This window comes from Colias eurytheme, chromosome 13, assembly GCF_061535395.1.
Source record: "Colias eurytheme isolate Ceu_HAF_F1 chromosome 13, ilColEury1 Martin Lab GWU primary, whole genome shotgun sequence".
Taxonomy (NCBI): Eukaryota; Metazoa; Arthropoda; class Insecta; order Lepidoptera; family Pieridae; genus Colias; species Colias eurytheme.
In genome coordinates this window covers 11,567,611-11,582,368 of record NC_142992.1, presented here as the reverse complement: position 1 = coordinate 11,582,368, position 14,758 = coordinate 11,567,611, and the positions used below count along the sequence as shown (strand labels likewise).

General features: G+C 35.4%; 1 protein-coding gene across 1 annotated transcript; it reads right to left on the bottom strand.

Moving 5' to 3' along the window:
• Positions 1–1,126: 1,126 nt before the first annotated feature.
• On the bottom strand, positions 1,127–2,283 carry LOC149903713 (uncharacterized). Its single transcript, XM_090108795.1, has one exon. It carries the CDS (start codon positions 1,979–1,981, stop codon positions 1,127–1,129), a length of 855 nt encoding a protein of 284 aa, XP_089964921.1. The 5' UTR covers positions 1,982–2,283.
• Positions 2,284–14,758: the final 12,475 nt, after the last annotated feature.

The window sequence follows — 14,758 nt, the reverse complement described above, 5'->3', positions numbered from 1 at the left end:
GACTGTCCGAAGCTACACTTGCTTAAGTTTATAGATATGCCGTATGTATTGAAACGTTCGAATACTAACTTCAAATGTTCTTGATGTAAAGTCTCATTTTCGCTGGCAATTATTACGTCATCTAAATAACAAAATAAAAAATCGAGACCTTGTAAAACGGTATTGTTCATAAAACGTTGAAACGTTTGTGCGGCGTTCCTTAGGCCAAAACTCATACGGGGAAATTCGAAAAGTCCGAAAGGAGTAATAATAGCAGTTTTTTCTATATCGCATGGGGCAACTTTTATGCAGTGATATGCTCTATTTATGTCCACTTTTGAATATATTTTCTTATTAGCCAATATAAAAGTAAAGTCGTGTAATCGCGGAACTGGATATCTGTCGGGCTTTGTTATTGCGTTGAGCTGTCGATAATCTCCGCACGGCCTTAACTCGCCATTCTTTTTAACTACAATATGAAGCGGACTAGCCCAAGCACTTTTAGAAGGCCTACAGATACCTAATTCTTGCATAACCCTGAACTCTTCCTTCACCTTTTTGTATCTATCCGGGGGTAACGGTCTAGCTCTAGCATGAATAGGTGGGCCGCTCGTCTCTATATAATGTAAAACGTTATGCGATGTAGTTTCTTTAAACGACATCGGTTTAGTAATGTCAGGAAACATATTTAATAAATCGTAATACGGATGACTTTTGCACACAGAATTTAGCGATTGTTGCGTACACGAAACTAAGGAGGCTAATACATGTAAATCGGTAGTTTGATCAATTAACTTTTTTCGATACAAATCAACTAATAATTTATGATGTGTTAAAAAATCAGCTCCCAATATTGGCTGTTTGACGTCTGCTAAAATGAAATCCCAACGGTACGGTCTTCTTAAATTAAGGTTTAAAACAATTGATTTAATGCCATAAGTTGCAATTTCTGTACCGTTAGCAGCGTATAATTTAAGATCTGATCGACATAATTTATGATATTTAAATGGATTTTTAGATACGGGCAAAACGGAAACATTGGCACCGGTATCTACTAAAAATTTTAAATTAGTGTTTAAATCTATTACCATGAGACGGCTGCACGGCGTGATGGTACAGACCTCCGCCGTAGTCTGCACCTGCCTGTCTAGTTTTCCGGCTGGGCGGCTGCTGCGCTGGGGCTGGGGCTCCTCTTCCACGCGCACGGCTGGATGCACTTGTGAGCGCGCTGCCGGAACCTGAAGTGGTAGCTGCACAACCAGTCGGGTCCGCCGGGACGACGTCGCTTCGAAGATGACCTTGACGACTCTCGAAGATTGCGTGACGGTGTTCTGGGTCGCCGATGTATTGCTCGTGATCGCGAGCGCTCGATGTTAGCAAGGCGCACGTTTATTTTCGCCAATTCCGCTGAAAGGGTGGCTACTTCAACGTCTTCGTGACTGGAACTCCTGTGTCTCACTTCCGCCACCTGATTGGAACGTGTGGCTTCTGCGACGTTATCGGCGATCACTGCTAGGCTGTTAAGGTCTTTCGTTTCAGCGACCACTAGGACGGCCTTAATTGTAGGTGGCAGATGACCTTGCCACAAAACTCGAAGTGTATCATCTGGAATTTTGTCCCTGGCCAGGTCACGCATCCGGTGCAATAGTTGGGAGGGTTTCTGGTCTCCCAATTCCATCTCTCCAATTAGTTTTTCTATTTGACGGTTTTTGGAATCCTCGAATAATGTTAAAAGTTTATTTTTTAATTTTTGGAATTTGTCTGTGTCCGGCGGTTTTTCTAAAAAATCTGTGATTTGTACTATTACGTCTTTCGGTAACTTAGATATGACTAAGTCGAATTTGCTTTCGTCACCTAATTTCTGCGGGGCCAAAATTGCTTCCACACGATAAAACCACACAAGCGGCTGGTCCACCCAAAAATCTGGTATCCGGGACGAAACTGTAACGGCGAAAACTTCCGACGACGGCATCGCTCCAAGGTTTGATGTAGGCATCGTCATATTTAAAATTTAAATTCTTCTAATAAATCTTCGTCTTCAAAATAATATTTAATTGTATTATAATTTCTTGATGTTCTTTGTCGGGGGTCACCAATGTTGAGTAGTGCTGCTGCCCCCAAGGTTGCCCAAATAATAATGCCTTTCCTTTAATCACTTTATTACTCTTCACAATATATGTGTTGTTAGAACTAGCCGTTAAGCACTACTAAATAATAAATCTAATAAAATGTAGAAAGCGTCGGGGAAACAATGTGGACGCACACATATACAAAAGCTCGGTCAGCGAATTGCATATGTGTGTCCCTACAGTCGAAAATATAATATATATATTATATTTTTCATCGAAATGCCAAGAGTTCCCGTAAATATCATAAGAAACAATATAGAAACAATTAATCTTGAAATATTTCGCTACGAGAGCTCTCGGCGACAAATTCCACAAAAATGTGAAGCTTTTGAAAGCTTAGCAAATGTCGTTGTTCTTTGATTCAGTCTCGTCCCTTCAATATTTTAAATAAAATTCACGACGAATAAATAAAAGAAAAATGAGTTCTATGATCGCAAGAATCATATAATATGAATAATGGAATATATGAATTGAATTTTGAATATGAATTGAAGATATCCAATGTATCAAATACGAATATTTTAAGAAAATACCACTTAAAATCTAGTACCACAGACTAATAATAATATACTACGTATACAACTAGTACATACATTTTGATACAGTAGGTAGTAACTGTCTTTAGTATCTTAGCTCTTTAAACAAATTATCGGTCGAAGTAGTCGAGACCAGTTATATTATAATTTTTGGAAAAGCTTCCATTCATTATTCATTAAGCGGGAATAGGTACTGAATTTTTCCTTAAATTTTAAATTAAAACCATACACAAGATCAACATAGATCTTATCATTGCAAGCAACAGCAAATTGGTTTTACATTTACAAAATTTTAAAATGTAGTCAATTCAAATTGAATAAACGACAATCGTAACAACAAATTGAAACAGTTAATTGCAAGAAGAGCGTCACGGGCGTCACTCAGCGCGTCACCCGGCACCCGTCAGCGACGCGGCGACGCAGCGAAGCGAAGCGTGGAACTTTGTTTGGTTTATCGGATCCGGTATCCATTGAGACAGACGTTTTCACAGCGCGCTGAACCCGCCGCGGACGATAAACTCTCACGACATCCACCGTCCAAAGTCCAAACAGCTTTAAAGTTATCAACTTTTTATGTGACGAAAGAAGTAAACTGTTTTGTATATTGTATAAACTTACACTTTTACCGAAAGCGTAATGATCTGACACTTTTAATCAATATTTTTTTTATAAAAAATTTAGTTTGTTCATTTATGTAAATGCATGCTCCTTTATTTTTATATTAAATAAGATATCATAATATTATAAAGTTATACATATAACAATTATTGTAGTGCAATTTTAAACTATGTTGTGATGAGGCTATACTTTTCGAATTCCTTTTCACCATGACTATTATGTTAATTGTTATCTGTACCATACCGTACCGTATCATACAAAATTTCTTTTATATAAACTACAATAGCTTTCAAATGAACGCCATAAAATTCTACCTCAAATTATTCTCGAATCCTCGTGAGTTGCAACGGGAAAGGTCACAAAGGTATCATTACCACAAGTAAGTATCCAAAAGCAGAGAGCTGTAGAGTGTAGAGTGTAGGTACGACACCCGAGCCCTCCCGTCAGGAACAGACGTTAATTTACAAGCGCCTGTTTAAGGGATCTTTCCTTTCATTAAGTGAACCCTTATAATGCGAAAACTTTCATAATTTTGTCAAAACTCCATCACGAATAAAGCTCGGCAACGGCCGCGTCGAGTTCATTAAAACAACGTTTGTGATAGAGAAACGTATTTATTGTTATTAATTCATCCGATGCCTTCTCTATCCCGCAGTCCGCACTAATGACCGCGCTTCGCTTTGCCACAAAACAAACAATTACCAACATAAAAGGAAATATTGCTATCGATTGAATAGCAATCTATTAAAGCAATGTATATAAATATTATATACCAATTAGTAATGTACTCGAACTCCTATATAAATTAATAAACATTTGTGTATGTTATGTTCATAAAAGAAAGTACATTGGAAACAAACAAATATTTAAAAATAAAAACGTACAAGTATAAAAATATTATATTATAACATTTCCATAAACGGTTCATAGATGAAATAAATAAAATTACGTTCGGTTATTGAGTTGGATCCAGATCCAACTGTATTAGGTTAATACATGATATATATTATATACTAGCGGTCCGCCCCGGCTTCGCCCGTGGTACATAATATTTAATACGTTTTCTCTACATAAGAACCATCCTCGTACTTCAAGGAATATAATAAAAAAAGAATTATCGAAATCGGTTAAGCCGTTCTCGAGTTATGCGCTTACCAACACATTTTGCGATTCATTTTTATATATAAGAAGATATACGGTACCTAATCTTTATAGTTAACAGTATCCCATCAAAAACATCCTGTAAAAAACCCAAGTCTCGCAGCTCAGTCTTTCTACCGTCAAAAGTTGTGAGATCCATGTAATACCAAGTCGGTTAATCTATTTAGTGTCTACTTGAAGGACCTTCTGTCTTAAGTTATTACATAAGTTATTATCATGCCAATATTAAAAATATTTAACGTTTTAAACAAATAGATCGACTTGGACATCGCTTGATTTGATTATTAGTATGTATCACACTACACAGCACGACGGGCCAGCGACCAACAGGAACGAGAGTTTCAATCGCGTGAGGCGCGAGAGACTAAAGAATCTAATATAATATTGTAATATTCATTTTGTTTTCATGCGATGTCCAAGTCGATCTATTTGTTTAAAACGTTAAATATTTTTAATATTGGCATGATAATAACTTATGTAATAACTTAAGACAGAAGGTCCTTCAAGTAGACACTAAATATATTAACCGACTTGGTATTACATGGATCTCACAACTTTTGACGGTAGAAAGACTGAGCTGCGAGACTTGGGTTTTTTACAGGATGTTTTTGATGGGATCTCACTTCTTTTTGTAGAGCCTTTCTTTTTGATACCATCTACTCAGTCATAAAGTAAAATAGAGGCCAGTCTGTCTGTAAGGAGGCTAGTCGCGCCAACAATTTATATATAACAGATTTAAATTATAATATATTGTTTTATTAGATTTTCGTACTTCAAGACATGTCCAATCATGTGTTTTTCATTACGTCGACCATTTTACAAGTAATAATGTTGTTCAGTTTCATGGGCTAAACACACCCTTACCCACCCTATACCCCCTCCCTTGCCTCATATGGTAGGTACCTATCTACACCTATTAAATTTATAACCACCACCAACCACCAACTGCATAAATAACTTTGTAATCCCATATATTTATATGGGATTACAAAGTTATTGATGCAGTTGGTGTATTTGGAAAACTGGACCGAAATTACAAAATATTTAAGTTTTCCCATGATTAAGACACTAAACTCTATATAACCAACTAGCGGTCCGCCCCGGCTTCGCCCGTGGAACATATTTACGTTTTCTCTACATAAAAACCATCCTCGGACTTTAAGGAATATAATAAAAAAAGAATTATCGAAATCGGTTCAGCCGTTCTCGAGTTATGCGCTTACCAACACATTTTGCAATTCATTTTTATATATAGGATGAAATGCTGTTGCGAGCCCTACGATTATCATAACTCATAATAATAATTGTGAGTATTAAAGTTAAACGTAAACACTAAAACATACCACTAATGTAGTGGTTCTAAAATAACGAATAAGGATTTAGGATCGTTACCCCCGATAAAAAACCTCATTAAATTTTAATTTAAAATATTTACCCCACAAACACGTCGACGTTACTTTCTGCTTTAATATATTATTGCTGCGGAGGGTTTTCATGTGTTCTCAAATAATCTCGCAACTTTCATCCAAATAATTACTGCACGTATCATACCAAGAATTTAAAGGGTTCGCAGTTTTACAATACAAGTAATTATAAAGTGTACTATATGCTGCGGTTCAACACAAAAAGCCTCTTTTTAACTTTGATTCAGAAACTGCTCCGCTTTTAATTAAAATACGTATAAAAATATACTTAATAACTATAATTGCCATTTATTTTGTAGTACCTACCTATATAATATTTGATGATAGAATATTTATAATTGTATATCGTTCAAAGTCTTTTATTCATAAAATTCCACAGCAATATTGTTTAGAGACATCTATAAGTATACCATTCAAATGGAATATGAAATAAAAGAAAATGAGAAGTCGGCGTTTTGTTTCTTTTCCTTATTTTCCCTTAGACGGTAATAAGTTTTCACAAAAGTTCTGCCGCTATATAGCCCGAAACCCATTACAACACAGATGTTTGTGCTAACTTCCTCTAAATTGTTTGCTATCTTGTAAAACTAAAATAATATGCTTGTAAAAGGTCAAATTGTAAAAGCAAAAGTAAAAGGATATGACGTTTGTCATCTTTACACAGGTACACGGTAAACTATCTAATATATAATATGTATTGTAGCCATAAATTAATATTATATACGAAAATATTTTTTTAAATTAACTTTTATATTAACATAGTAGTTTATAATATATACATTATACATATTATATCACTTACCTTGAATCTTGTGTAACTGCGATGGGTTATAAAATTAATATTTATTTTGAATAATCCTAATTAAAATAATAATTGACCGAGACGCGTTATCGCTAAACACTAACACTTTCGTAGCAGATTACTGTAGCCGTACTACACCGTAGCGTATCGCTGTAGCGACGCTACGCCGTAGCTCCGCGGTTGCAAGCGAGTGGTTCGACACGGAGCGTAGACAGCCTCGCACTGACTTACATTCCTGGATCTTACGGGAAATTTGCACATCTTCATACATGGTTTCAGAACTATACTTTTATGTAAAACCATAGAATTTATAGTAAAAATAGAGCAACACTATTAATATTATAAATCACATGTTTATTTTATTGTACACAAAAAGTATAATAGATCAAAAGTTTGTAAATCCCTTATCATTATTTTTAGCAATACTATAAGCCTTATCGATTTAAAATGAAGTTGAGATCTTAATAATTATTGTAGTCATAAAGTTACATAACAGGCAATAACCGGACACAGGAACTTTTAATCAAAAACAATGTTTTTATCGGATGTCGATTTTTATCATAAAAAATTAGTAAATTTCTGTAAAGTCTAAAAATTCTGTAAAGTCGGTTTACTGACGATAGTTGAACGTGACAACGGCCGATTGTGCTTCTTTGTCGCTCGTTCCGCGCTCTCACTTGCACTTCAAGCCTTACATGGAACGCCTCAGAGCGAGGTAACGCTGCACGAGTCATGTTTTTTCGTGCGTGCAGCCGGCTCTATCGAATTATAAGACGTTGTCACGTCAAAAAATCTACTTTAAGAATTAAACAAGTACACAATACCATCAAAATTATCGAAAATTTCAAATTATTGCTTACATATAGATTTTATTCTCAAAAAGAAACAACTATAAATACACTTTTATTCATCTTTATTTGGAACTACAAAAACTAAAAAAGTTGGCTGAATGAAAAAAATCTACAGGTGTAATAAAATCTCATCTATTTTACAGAACTAAGCCGAAATAAGGAAAACATCTTACTCTATCGATATATTGCTTTAATATAATCACGAAACCACTTACTCCTTTAACGACTCGTACTTCTGGATCCTTCGTAAATAATAAATGATTGCGCTGTAAGTTCATCATTGGGATTAAAATTTATTCTCATTGATGTTTTAGGAACAAAGCGACGTGTTAACGATACATTTATTATGCCGAGCGACTAAACAAATAAAAAAACAGTATAAAATTTAATTGAACAAAGTTTACAGAAAAAAAATCTATAATATAAAAATGAATCCCAAAATATGTTGGTAAGCGCATAACTTGAGAACGGCTGAACCGATTTCGTTAATTCTTTTTTTATTATATTCCTTGAAGTACGAGGATGGTTCTTACGTAGAGAAAACGTAAATATGTACCACGGGCGAAGCCGGGGCGGACTGCTAGTAGTTTATAAAAAACTAAAAAAATATATTTTAATAACTTTAATTTATAAGCGTGAAGTCCATAGTTTAAATCAAATGTTTTATCCATCTGGAACGTTGGCAACTTAAATATTATTAACTTGTTTTAAATGTTTGTTTCAAAAATTTCTGATGTAGAGTCTGAGTTTAAACTTTTCATTAAACATTTGAAATTCAACAGGTTCAAAGTGCACTTAAGTACCGTGAGGTACCGTGAGGTACCGTGAAGGCCCCGCGTGACAGGCGGCGCTCGAGTGTAACACGCTGTGACACGTGTCCCGCGTGACGTGACGTGACGCGCAGTGACGCTGTGTCGCGCTCGATTCAATTTCACAGCTAATTGAAATGGGACGAAACTGTGAAAATAAAATATGTATTTATTAAACCTTTCGCAATTACATTCCTTTTAGATTAAATAAATGCACAAGAGCCTCCTAGGAGAGCTTTTGTTTAATTCTTGTATTACAAGAACCTTCTAAAAAAGTAAAGTATTTTTAATACAAGATTTTATCTTACTATTTAGACTATAAGTTCATTGTTTCAAATTGTTGCGCCATAGATTATGTCTTTGTTTTGTCATTGCATCAAAGAAAGTCTTAACTTAACTTTCAGTAAAGTTAGGTCTCTCTATTGTGTGATAGCACTTACATAAACGATATTATATAACAACTTACATGCATAAATTTCAAACAGTATTTGAAAGAATTTCAACTAATGTTTTACAAGAAAGAAATAAGGGAACATTTAGGGAAAATATTTATTCGTCGGGTTTTTAATATAGGTATTGTATTCTGCTATTCGAAGCGGGGGCAAATTCAACCAATCAAAAACCATGAAAATTGGTCCAGCTTTATATAAGTTAGAGTTATAAGTGTTGTAACAAAACATGAAAATGTTGTAACAAACGCGATTTGTTAATATAATATAGCTATACATAAATAATATTCTGTATTTCTGTACCGACGATCCATAACAACGAATCCCTTAGTCGCTCGATTAATCTGAAAACCCAAATAAATAACGGTAATGTATTCATTTTATGATTAATGGATGTAATAAATGAGATATTACATTATTGAAACGAATTTTTTTTAACCTATCTGCATCTTCGGAAGATTTATTAAAGGTAAATGGTTAGATAATAAATACATAATAATATATTATCGAACATGATGAATATTGCATCATTGCACGCTTGATAAATAGTTAATTAATCTTATTCCTGGATAATCTACTTTGTTAATAACTAATTATTAAGGTAATGCAGAGGTCGTTAGCTAATGTAATGCGTTATATTAGGTATCTTCCTAATTATCAATATTTAATGAAATGTTATAAATTATTTTAATAGTATAAAACTGTCGTATAATTGAGTATAGCATCATTCAGTGACCATCCCTTACAGTGGTAACATCGGACAAAAAATATTTAGAACGATGAAGAAAATAGTAAGTTACTCAAAAAATATAAATCATTTGTTATATGTATATGTCTGTTTTAAATTTTATATTTGTTATCTAGTTTCTTTGGAATACAATTATATTATTTTGTTGTGTGACTTGTGTGCTTTTGATCGTCTTTCTTTAGTGTTAATTTATATTTTATTCCTTTCAGCAGATGTTATGCGTTTTGGTTTATATAGCGATGATAGAAGCTAAACCATTCTTTTGGAAGAAGTTCTGTTGTAAACCTAAATTGGGGTTAAGCAGGGGCTTTTATCGGCCTCAGTTCAGACCTGCTTACGGCGCTGGATTCCAAATCGGTGGAGGCTATGGAAATGGGATAGGATTGGAAAACGTTGTCGCTGTATTTCCCTCCGTTCCCGTTCCGATCGGTGGCGGGATCGGCCCTGTAGTGGGAGGCGGTTTCTGCCCCCCGCCCTGTCCACAAATAAACATGGGTATAAATAATGGCCTTGGACCTGCACCCGGTATGGGTATTAATCCTGGTATAGACCAAGGATTTGGAATGAACGTAAATACTGGTATAGACCAAGGATTTGGAATGAACGTAAACACTGGAATAGACCAAGGATTTGAAATGTCCGTAAACGGTGGAATAGACCAAGGATTTGGAATAGGAGTGAACAGTGGAATAGATCAAGGATTTGGAATAGATGTAAATAGTGGAACAGGACAAGGAATGAATGCTAATTATGGAGCAGGACCCGCACCTGGCATGAACGTTAATTGTGGAATTCCTCCTACTCCTGGAATGGACGTTAATTATGGAATAGGTCCTGGATCTGGAATGGATATCAATAACGGTTTTGGTCCTGGACCTGGCATAAATGTTAATACCGGTCTTTGTCCTGAAAAAGATAATGCGGGTAAGGGCCCTGCAACTGGAACGGCTGGTAATAATGGATTGAATCCTTCGACAAATTATAATAACAATGGAGCACCTGGTGCTGGAGCGGGTGTTAACGCTGGCTTACGTCCTAATGCTGGCGCGGGTGTTAATAATAATAATGGAAATGCACCTAATGTTGAAATGCGTCCTAATGCAGGCATGGGTGTAAATAATAATAATGTAAATGCACCTAATGTTGGAATGCGACCTAATGTTGGCGCGGGTGTTAATAATTATAATGGATATGCACCTAATAGTGGAATGGGTGGAAATACTGGCATTGGTGCTAATAATAATAATGGAAATGCCCCTCAAAATGCTGGTATGGGTGTAAATAACAATAATGGATATGCACCTAATGCTGGAATAGGTGTTAGTGCCGGCATAGGAGTTAATAGTAATCATGGAAATTCACCTAATGCTGGGGTTGGTGTAAATGCTGGCTTTGGTGCTAATAGTAATCATGGAAATGCACCAAATGCTGGAATAGGTGTTGGTGCTGGCATAGGAGTTAATAGTAATAATGGAAAGGTACCAAATGCTGGAATAGGTGTTGGTGCTGGCATAGGAGTGAATAGTAATAATGGAAAGGTACCAAATGCTGGAATAGGTGTTGGTGCTGGCATAGGAGTGAATGGTAATAATGGAAAGGTACCAAATGCTGGAATAAGTGCTGGCGCTGGCTTAGGAGTTAATAATAATAATGGAAATGCACCTAATGGCGGAATAGGTTTTAATGCTGGCTTGGGTTTTAATGGTAATAATGGAAATGCACCTCATAACGCTGGAGTGGGTGTCAGCGCTGGAATCGGTCATGGTATCGGACTTGGCGTCAATGCTGGAATCGGTCATGGTATTGGAACAGGTGCCAATGCCAATGGAATAAATACCAACGGTGGAGCCACTCCTGGCGCCGGATCGGGCGTCAATACTGGCGTGCATCCCGACAATAGTGGACCAGCCCTTACACCATTCTCTTCTGGTGTGGCATCTGCATATCAGCAGGGCAGTTCAGGAGCGAGTGGCCACGCAGTACAGGCAGTTCATGCCGCGGGAGCCGCTGGATGCAATAATGTTGGAGCACATCACAACCAAGTTACATCTGTAAGTTTTCATTATTTCCTCAAAACAAAACCATTGACACACAAATTTTATGGTATCCCAGTTTTATTTCGCAAGAACTAATTTCATATCATATGTTTCCTTCAATTTTAAACTACGTGAAAATCATCACTACGCTTCATTTAAACATTCAAACCTAATTTCCAGTAATTTCACTTCCTCCATAGGATTTTCTAAATTCGTGTTATTGTTTTTCAGATCCATCAAGAAGAGAGCAGCTCAAGTCACGATGTAGGAGCCGGGGTAGCCGGCGCGGGTGCTGGCTCCGGGGCCGCCTCCTCTGCCGGTTTGTCCGCAGGCTTGTCCGCTGGTGGCTCCTCCAACCAAGCCGGAGCTGCATCTCACCTTGCGGCTGGAATCCACTGAAACCAAACTAACCTTACACCTTACTTAACTATTTATTGTTGTAAATATACCTATCAATTAATACTTTAAGTTTTTGTTACGCTTCACCCTAAAAACTGAAGTTCTCTGATATATTTTTAGAGGGACAAAAACATAGCTGGTATTGACTGATAACGTTATTTCGTCGTTTCATTATGTTTTGTCAAAGGTTTTCTGTGTATTTAGGCTCGGTATCTCTGTAAATGTTGACTTTTGATTTGCGACACAAGATTACTTACAGCCAGAGGACGGATAATTAATTTTAAAACAAATTATACAAACAATGTTAGGGATTTGGCTTGTAAAATATATTGGCTGATGATTTTACAAGTGAGAAAGTCAATATTTTCTTGTGTAATAGTTCATGTTTTGGATTGGTTCTTGTAGTTGGGTTGCTGGCACACCAAACGCATCTAACAAGATACTCAACAAAATTGTAAAGTAGAAGATTTTTAGAAATAGGTACTATATTTATAGCCAATAGCCTACTTTACTCTTTTTTTTAAACAAATTTATTATTTTCATCGTAAACTTATCGATGTCGTTCACATTCCTAATTGTAGATGTTTAGCATTTGAATGTGAATGTATGCTTAACTTCCATGGTGCATGTGTGTCAATTATTCAGGCTCGAAGCCTAATACAATGAGTTAAAATTAAACTTACCTATAAAAATACTCACGCGAAATATACTAAAACCAGATACAAATGTGCACGATGGAGATTCGTTCCGCCTTGTTACCCGCGCGTACAAAACAGACACCAGAAAATGCTATAAACACTTAGAGTAATCGGTTTTTCTATTTCACAAACATTAAACGAGACGTTAAATATACAAATTTTTACGATATTTATCTAAGGAATGCTGGGAATGAGTCGAATAAAACCAGAGCTATTTTATCAAACGTTTTTTCCTTCTATTATTACAAATTTAAATTGAATAATAAAGCTGTTTGAATAATTTATTTGATAGTAGAGATGAAAGTTAAAACAATTTAACAAAATGTAATGAACTTTATTTCTATTTATTTCAACTTTGTAGAATAAATTATCAACAATAAATAGATACACACAATCTGCCATTTGCAGTCCAACCTAAGAGCGAATCTTTTAGCAAGTGACGTCACTTTACTCACACTAATAGCTCTTTATTACTTAAATCTCTTAAAGCTCGTAAAGCTCGTAATGCTCTTGCATGAACTTGCCTACCCGAAATATTGTATGATGTAACTCAGTGTTTCTTGTGTTTTATTTCAGTACATACAGCACGTTATACACATTAATAATTACTTGTAGGTATAAATTATTAACGGATAAATTATTATTTTGCACGACAAATGTAAGTTACAATGAATATGTAAAACGACCCTGTTTATGAAGCTATTTCCATGCTACCAGTATGAGCTTTGGGTAGAGTGCGCGGTGTGCTGTGAAATGTTAGAGCTTTTTATTTAAACTAAAAGAACATAAAAGAAAATTTATTTTATTTTTAAAGCAGTAATGTTATTCTACAGCGGAAGCCATTAACCAATTAAACCAGTGCTACGGTACAGTTACAGCGACATTTTTAAATCTTTTTCTTGCAAGAAAAACGTTGTTCTTGTTAAATAGAACAGGATGTACCTAATTAGATAAAGACAATGAAGAGAGAAACAAAGCACACGAGAGAGCAAAGGCGACACTTATCGGCTCCAGTTACTGTTCCCTACAGGCTACAATATATTGCAATAAGAGTTTAAGATTTTTCTTGTGACTGCGGTTGAATGTTAGACAAATAAATATTTATAATAGACGAATTTAGGTATGGTAAATATCTTTATACTAATTTTTGTATACTTGTCTAGAATTCATATTAAAAATGATTTGAAAATTTATGAATTATCGTCAATCTAATACAGATTAGTAATTACTAATTTATAAGTACAAATTTTGATAACTTGATAAGGAAAGTCACAAATAGCTTATACCTTACAGAATTGATGTAGTTCTCACAACAGATCGTGGTAGTACTAAAAGTAAATACAGCTGCATATCAAGGATATTATATAGCTGAACAGTTTGTTTGTATAACCCGCTAATCTCAGGAACAGTTTCAGTATCTGGTATCTTCACCCCGTACAACCGACAATCTGACCCCTGTTCATTGCCCCGGTGACGTCACGTACGTCTCGCTCCCAACCAGACTGGAATACCCGGGAAAGTCGTGAGACATGAGTTATTACCATATTAGCGCACTATTTACATATTACTTCTGCTCAATATAATGTTAAGCTGTGACGGCGTGTACAGGGTCTTAATTATGTCCCGATTTACTTAATCTAACTATCCGAGTAATTATGATTTACTTTTTGTATCACGAATAGCATTCAGTGAAAATTAACTTCTATCGAAAATTTAATCTACAGCGATACTTCAATAAGTTTGGTATTTCTATTTCATCTAAATAGTTAAATACTAATAAGACTTTCAGGTTTTACCGGAATACCTTGTTTAAGAATCTCATCGTCGTAGTGTTAGAGAATGAAATATTTAATTTAGCTTTGTCACGGGTAGCAATGAGGCTCGGCTGCGAGGTGCGGGTCGCAAGCACTTTGAAGCTGAAGAATGCAGCTTTTCGCCTTTAGATAGCTTTATAACTTCGGAAATAAACAGCTCTCTTGTTAGATTTAAATTAAGATATTAAAACCTGCAAAACTACTGATAATACCTATTTTTAGTTAAGTATCATGGACGAAAAATAGTACATAACAAAAAAAGTGTTTATGATAGATAATAGATATTATACATAAAAAGTTATCAA

What these genes read in the sequence shown, in the direction of transcription:
- LOC149903713 (XM_090108795.1), bottom strand. Translation starts at nt 1,981, where the DNA reads ATGACGATGCCTACATCAAACCTTGGAGCGATGCCGTCGTCGGAAGTT.